We start from the raw sequence: 8,267 nt of genomic DNA on the forward strand, positions 1-8,267 counted from the left end.
CTCTGTGTCACAGAGGCTCTTCGCACTGCTAAAGCTAACTCTCTCTCCTCTGCTCTTGTCCTTCTAGACCTGTCTGCTGCCTTTGATACTGTGAACCATCAGATCCTCCTCTCCACCCTCTCCGAGCTGGGCATCTCCGGCGCGGCTCACTCTTGGATTGCGTCCTACCTTACCGGTCGCTCCTACCAAGTGGCGTGGCGAGAATCTGTCTCCGCACCACGTGCTCTCACCACTGGTGTCCCCCAGGGCTCAGTTCTAGGCCCTCTCCTATTCTCGCTATACACCAAGTCAATTGGCTCTGTCATATCCTCACATGGCCTCTCCTATCATTGCTACGCTGACGACACACAACTAATCTTCTCCTTTCCCCCTTCTGATAACCAGGTGGCGAATCGCATCTCTGCATGTCTGGCAGACATATCAGTATGGATGACGGATCACCACCTCAAGCTGAACCTCGGCAAGACGGAGCTGCTCTTCCTCCCGGGGAAGGACTGCCCGTTCCATGATCTCGCCATCACGGTTGACAACTCCGTTGTGTCCTCCTCACAGAGTGCGAAGAGCCTTGGCGTGACCCTGGACAACACCCTGTCGTTCTCCGCTAACATCAAGGCGGTGACCCGATCCTGTAGGTTCATGCTCTACAACATTCGGAGAGTACGACCCTGCCTTACACAGGAAGCGGCACAGGTCCTAATCCAGGCACTTGTCATCTCCCGTCTGGATTACTGCAACTCGCTGTTGGCTGGGCTCCCGGCCTGTGCCATTAAACCCCTACAACTCATCCAGAATGCCGCAGCCCGTCTGGTGTTCAACCTTCCCAAGTTCTCTCACGTCACCCCGCTCCTCCGCACACTCCACTGGCTTCCAGTTGAAGCTCGCATCTGCTACAAGACCATGGTGCTTGCCTACGGAGCTGTGAGGGGAACGGCACCTCCGTACCTTCAGGCTCTGATCAGTCCCTACACCCAAACGAGGGCACTGCGTTCATCCACCTCTGGCCTGCTGGCTCCCCTACCTCTGCGGAAGCATAGTTCCCGCTCAGCCCAGTCAAAACTGTTCGCTGCTCTGGCACCCCAATGGTGGAACAAGCTCCTTCACGACGCCAGGACAGCGGAGTCACTCACCACCTTCCGGAGACATTTGAAACCCCACCTCTTTAAGGAATACCTGGGATAGGATAAAGTAATCCTTCCACCCCCCCCCCCCCCCAAAAAAATAAAAAAATAAAAAAATTGTAAAGTGGTTATCCCACTGGCTATAAGGTGAGTGCACCTATTTGTAAGTCGCTCTGGATAAGAGTGTCTGCTAAATGACGTAAATGTAATGTCAATGTAAGGAAGAGGACACTCAATACTGAAACTCCTGCAATAGGGAAGAGGACATTGTGACAGATTACGATACAGTGTACCAATATACTTCAGAATGATTTAATTACATAGCACTGTAAACTCTATTATTCAGAAATAATATATCTACTGATGTTTTCTCATACAGATAAAAGATATTCCCAGTTATATTAGCGTTTTATGTATATTGTGGAGGGTGCCATACCGAAGCAGTAGCTATCGTTTCAAGAGTTCAAATTGTGTCATGCAGGTCATCTGTATGTTATTGTTTTAAATTAGAAAAATAAACAAGCATTTTCATTTTAAAACTGGTTAAAATGTGATCTTTAAAATGTTTTATCAGAGACTACCTCTACACCTTCAGACATTTTGTTTAATGTACTGATAACCAACGCCTGATTACAGACCAATTGTTAATTAATGGTGTAGATAAACTTTTGTTGACTTTTTGGTCAGTCAATATTGTATGTATCGTCTGGGACATTAACCTTTTTCTTCATATATTGCTGTGTTGTTGTTGAACGCTGATATCAAATAACTTTGGCAATTGCAAGCTAATCTACTTTCCAAATGGAAACGTGACATTTTGATAAGATCCACTTCAATCAGCGCAGGTGAAGGGGAGAAGACTGGTTAAAGCAGGATTTTTAAGCCTTGAGACAAATGAGACATGGATTGTGTATGTGTGCCATTCTAAGGGTGCATGGGCAAGACTAAATATTTAACTCAATATTAGGTAGGTGTTCCTAATGTTTTGTGCACTCGGTGTAAATGCCGTTCCACAGACCTTTAAACCAGATGTTGCCGTGGTAATTTATGGCTGGGGTCATTATTATTTTTTGTTGTTGTTCTCTAATTAGCATTTTAGAGTTTTTCAATTGTGTAGAAATGCAGTAAATGAGCTTAAACTTCCAAAAAAAATCCCCCTCCCCCCCACACCCCACTTTGACATACCCTAGGTTTAGCTGAACTGATGCCACCGTGGCACAGACTAGTATCCAGCTATATTTTGTTTCCCAAGGTTAGATAATGACACACTGTTCATTAACATTGTTCCAAATCATATTCACTTTTGCTACATAGGCGTTTTATATTTGTAACCACATCACACTTTTCTTATCTGAAGTTGTGTTATCATCTGTGTTCCAAATGGCACTATATTCCCTATTTAGTGCACTACTTTTGGCTAGAGGCATATGGGCCCTGTTCAAAAGTAGTGCACTATATTGGGGATAGGGTGCCATTTTGGGACACTCCGATTGCGTGATATTGTGTGTTAAAGGAGGGCATGGCATGACATGGTCATATGGCTGTGGATTGGGTCCTGGTGTACAGGATAACTGTATATAAGGCCTGGGTTCTCCTACTCTAACTTCACTCACTGAGTCCAAGAAGAACCAGAAGCAACCATGATGAAGTGGGCTGTCGTCCTGTGTGCCCTAGTGGTCCTCTCCGAGTGTAATACCAAGTAAGTCCCAGTCCTGTTCTACTCTTCTTTTTTATTTTATTTTCTGTCTGAATATTCTGTTTATTGTTGTCAGCACCATTTCACCAGGTCAAATTCCTGGTACATGTAATTGGCGAATAAAGGTGATTGTGATTGTTTGTTTTTAGGATCTCTCTGATCAAGGGGAAGACTGCCAGAGAGACCCTGATGGAGAAGGGTATATGGGAGGAGACCAGGCTGAAGTTCCCCTACAACCCTATGGCCAAGTTCTACCAGACCGGTGATGAGGCTATGACCAACGACGCTGATGTAAGGCAGAGACAGAAGCAATATGATGATATACTGTATTAGCCTGGTGACTGATCCCAGATCTGTTTTTGCTGTATAGTCAATGACCAAGGGAGTTGTCTACAGTGCATTCGGAACGGAAAGTATTCAGACCCCTTGACTTTTTCCACAATTTATGACGTTACAGCCTTATTCTAAAATTGCTTAAATAAGAATTGTCCCCATAATGACAAAGCGAAAACGTTTTATTTTATTTTGCAAATGTATATATATATATATATAAAAAAAAAAATTCTCTTCTAATCCCTTATATAGATAAGTATTCAGACCCTTTGCTAAGAGACTTGAAATTGAGCTCAGGTGCATCCTGTTTCCATTGATCATCCTTGAGATATTTCTACAACATGATTGGAGTCCACCTGTGGTAAATTAAATTGATTGGAAAGGTACACACCTGTCCATATAACATCCCACAGTTGACAGTGCATGTCAGAGCAAAAACCAAGCCATGAGTTCAAAGGAATTATCCGTAGAGCTCCGAGACAGGATTGTGTCGAGGCACAGATCTGGGTAACGGTACCAAAACATTTCTGCAGCATTGAAGGTCCCCAAGAACACAGTGGTCTCCATCATTCTTAAATGGAAGCCATTTGGAAACACCAACACTCTTCCTAGAGCTGGCCGCCAGGCCAAACTGAGCAATTGGGGAGAAGGGCCTTGGTCAGGGAGGTGACCAAAAACCTGATGGTCACTCTGACAGAGCCAATCAGGCCTTTAGGGTAGAGTGTCCAGACGGAAGACACTCCTCAGTAAAATGAACATGACAGCCTGCTTGGAGTTTGCCAAAAGGCATCTAAAGACTATCAGACCATGAGAAACAAGATTCTCTGGTCTGATGAAACCAAGACTGGACTCTTTGGCCTGAATGCCAAACGTCACGTCTGGAGGAAACCTGGCACCATCCAAATGCACTGTATACAACACAAACAGACCTGGGACCAGGCTAGTCTATAGACTATATGATTATTGTTTCAAAAATGTCATTACATGTTGGATATTGTGACTGCATAGTTTGAACCCATTGACTCTACAGTTTGTGTTCATGTCTTGCTTAAATTGAATGTTCACTGGCATGATCAAATTAATTATGAGCTTAGAGTTGAGCATATAGCCATGCTTCTTGACATGTAACTAGCTACATAGTTAGACAAATGCCTGTTTCTTCATAGTACTCTGACATGTTCACTTGTTTGACCCTGACTTACAGTACATCTCTGTTTCAACGTCTCTCTGCAGTTGTCCTACTATGGTGTGATCTCCATTGGAACCCCTCCCCAGTCCTTCAACGTCATCTTTGACACTGGCTCCTCCAACCTGTGGGTTCCCTCCACCTACTGCTCCAGCCAGGCCTGCCGTGAGTATATTGTAGGGGTCTGGAAAATACTGTTGGCGTTGGAGAATAGCTATATTTCAAATTGTTTCTGAGTAGTCTCTTGTGACAGAGTTGCAAAAAACTGTTTCATATTGAGTACCTAGCCAGAGAATGGGAGACTTGGTTGTGGGTTGAGGTTAGGGGCTGATGGGAGCACCTTGAGATTTACAGCATAAAGGGGTTCGCTCAACACAATGAAACAATAGAATAGGAGGAATGTATTTTTGTATTGTCCCATTTAGAGCGTGGATTGTGGAAAATAGCTCAATACCAACGAAGAAATGAATGTTCAGTTTTGCAATGGCATGGTGTGTACCTAACGAAGATGTTCATGTTTTGAATAGAGAACCATGCCGAATTCAACCCTGCACAGTCTAGCACCTTCTCGTGGGCCAACAAGCCTGTTTCCATTCAGTACGGAACTGGCAGCATGACTGGACAGCTGGCATACGACACTGTTTCAGTATGTAAATGTAGCTGGCTACACATTATTGTGATACATTTTTAATTGACACTTTCAAATACAACATACTGTACATTACATACATTACAACCACCAAATAATATTCCACTCAACACCCGTCCTCCCCTAACGGTCCCATTTTATAACATCACATGCTATAAACAATACCCAAGCATATTAGTAACTGACTCCAGTAGATTCAGCAAATAAATATAATTACTATTTTGGGTACACTCAATATGGCCTCCGGTCCACACATCACCAAACAACTGACTTGAATGGGAAAACCCATTCTAGTAATTCTATTTCTATGGTGCCCAGTGACTGATGCCTGCTGTTCTGTGTTTCCAGGTGGGAGGTATCTCTGTGACTCAGCAGATCTTTGGTGCCAGTCAGACCGAGGCTCCCTTCATGGCCAACATGGTTGCCGACGGTATCCTGGGCCTGGCTTTCCCCAACCTGGCAGCCTCTGGGGCCACACCCGTCTTTGACAACATGATGACCCAGGGCCTGGTGTCCCAGAACCTCTTCTCTGTCTACCTGAGCGGGTAACATAGTAACTGTACAAATACACCTGGATGGGAGGTGGCATTTTCTCTTAGTTGTGATATTAATAAATAAGAATGTACCAGTGATTTTATATTAAATACAATTATACAACTGCTTTAATTGTCTTTGAAGGAGAGGTGACATCCATTTCAAAATGTGTGGATGATTAAACAACCTTGTTGACCTTTTCTCCTCCTCCAATAGAAACTCAGCAGAGGGTAGTGTGGTGTCATTCGGTGACATCGAGTCTAACTACTACACCGGACAGATCACCTGGATCCCCCTGTCCTCCGAGACCTACTGGCAGATAAACATGGACAGGTAGGTACACTAGTCCACACAGAGCCCATATCCTGGTCCATATCCATACCAATATTCATGTATCATCCCTTCATGCCATTACCCAGAACACATTGGAACAGTACATAAAATGAACATGCCTACTTCCAGTCTGGAGCCTATGACAAAATCTTGCTGTGCACTTAGCAAGTTCATGTTTATTTGCTAACAACAAAAACCCAACAGCAAGAAATATACATCGAACCAAATATAGGAAGAACATGTAACCTCAGCTAATATTTGTCCTTCCAGTGTTACCATCAACGGCAACACAGTGGCTTGCAATGGTGGCTGTCAGGCTATCATAGATACTGGTACCTCCCTGATCGTCGGGCCAACCAGTGACATCAACAACATGAACAGCTGGGTCGGAGCCACCACTGACCAGTATGGAGATGTGAGTCACACACACACTGACTGGTACAGACATGTCCAACTATAAGGCTTTTCACACTACTGAGCGGAACCAAGCCCAGCCAAACCAATCTGCACTAAGCTGCCTGGTCTTGTTAGTTGTTGGAACGACCGTGTTAAAAAGAACAAGTGGGAAGAGCAAATATCTGAACCAGCACATTGTGGTTGGGGCGGCATGGTTGTGTGAAAAGGGTATACATCTGTTCTCATTGTTGTTTTTTCCCTCAATCACTGCCTCCCCTTTGATCAATGTATGCACTCACTAACTGTAAGTCGCTCTGGATAAGAGCGTCTGCTAAATGACTAAAATGTCAAATGTAATCAACCACAGAATAAACTATAACATTTTTATTCCTCTCCTAGGCCACCGTGAACTGCAACAACATTCCCAGCATGCCCGAGGTGACCTTCACCCTCAACGGAAACGCCTTCACCATCTCTGCCTCCGCCTACACCTCCCAGGTAGTCTACTAAAAGACATGTTGTTACATACAACCTATGACCTCCCAGGTAGTCTACTAAAAGACATGTTGATACATACAACCTATCACCTCCCAGGTAGTCTACTAAAATACATGTTGATACATACAACCTATCTGCCCTATCTGATCTGTAATGCTGATGTGTTTCAGAGCAAGCTCCTTCATCAGAGCACCTGTACATCTGAGACTTGACTTTCTTTTAGATCCTAGGAGCAAAGGGCCTCATATGCCTGATTTTCCTCCTCTTCCTCTCTCTATCTCTGTAGAACTCCAACGGCTGCATGACTGGTTTTGGAAATGGTGGAACTCAGCAGCTCTGGATCCTTGGAGATGTCTTCATCAGGCAATACTATGCCATCTTTGACAGGCAGAACAACAGTGTTGGTCTAGCCCAGGCTGCGTAAGATATCCATTGAGAGATCCACTAGATCTACAGAGATCCATTGATCCCAAAGATCCTTAAGGGCTAGAAGTGGGATTGAAATTGAAAAGTAATTTATGATTGAGCCGATATATGCAGCATTTACCGTGAATGCAGTCTCTGCTAACGCGAGAACATTGCCTTTCAATTTAAATCATACTATAGCGCAGATCTTCCAAAGTCTGGATTGAATCTAGGCCTAAGTCTTCCAGTTATGTTATATATGTGATTAAATCGCTAAAATTGGCTTTGTTCAGGAAATGTTGTAGATTGTGAAATGTGCACAGCTGCAAATGAATAAAATACATGTTATCATTGCAAATAAAGTGTGTGTGTTTGGTTGTCTATAGCTCTTTCTCCCTGAAGTGAAACTATCCTCTTGTGGAACCTCTTAATGTAAGAAAAAGATAGGAACAGAATAGAATACAATCTATACACTTTTTTTTTAGGGTTCCCAAACTTTTTATAGTCCCATACCCATACTTCAAACGTTCAACCTCCAGCAGCGTACCCCCTCTAGCACCAGGGGCAGCGCACTCTCAAATGTTGTTTTTTTGCCGTCATTGTAAGCCTGCCACACACACACTATATGATACATTTATTAAACATATGGATGAGTGTGAGTTTTTGTCCCAACCCGGCTCGTGGGAAGTAACAAAGAGCTCTTATAGTACCAGGGCACAAATAATAATATTATAATAATCAATAATTTTTCTCTTTATTTATCCATCTTCCATATAAAATCTTATTTGTTCATCAAAAATTGTGAATAACTCACCACAGGTTAATGAGAAGGATGCACATAACTCTGCAATGTTGGGTTGTATTGGAGAGAGTCTCAGTCTTAAATCATTTCCCACACACAGCATGAGAATCCACTCTCACATAGGTACGTGGTTGCAAAGGGCATCTGTCAGCTTCCTGCTTCTCCTGTTTGTCTCCTGGCCTCTAGAGGTCAGCTGTGTTCCCCTCTGCCTTAGTTCTTCCTCATGTGTCCTAATTAGCTTATCCATGTCACCTGTGCCTTGTTTCCCCTTGTGTATTTTAGCTGTGTGTTTTCCCCTTGTTTCTCACTTGGTTATT

At 43.6% G+C, this 8,267-nt stretch overlaps 1 protein-coding gene across 1 annotated transcript; it reads left to right on the plus strand.

Annotated features, from left to right (window-relative positions):
* Window positions 1-2,752: 2,752 nt before the first annotated feature.
* LOC311133091 (pepsin A-like) lies at window positions 2,753-7,436 on the plus strand. Its single transcript, XM_084166526.1, has 9 exons — window positions 2,753-2,817; window positions 2,964-3,105; window positions 4,381-4,498; window positions 4,861-4,979; window positions 5,331-5,527; window positions 5,733-5,849; window positions 6,120-6,264; window positions 6,645-6,743; window positions 7,030-7,436. Exons 1-9 carry the CDS (start codon window positions 2,759-2,761, stop codon window positions 7,165-7,167), a joined length of 1,134 nt encoding a protein of 377 aa, XP_084022652.1. The 5' UTR covers window positions 2,753-2,758; the 3' UTR covers window positions 7,168-7,436.
* The last annotated feature ends 831 nt before the right edge of the window (window positions 7,437-8,267 follow it).

Source organism: Coregonus lavaretus (genome assembly GCF_964263955.1).
Source record: "Coregonus lavaretus genome assembly, chromosome: 7".
Lineage (NCBI taxonomy): Eukaryota > Metazoa > Chordata > Actinopteri > Salmoniformes > Salmonidae > Coregonus > Coregonus lavaretus.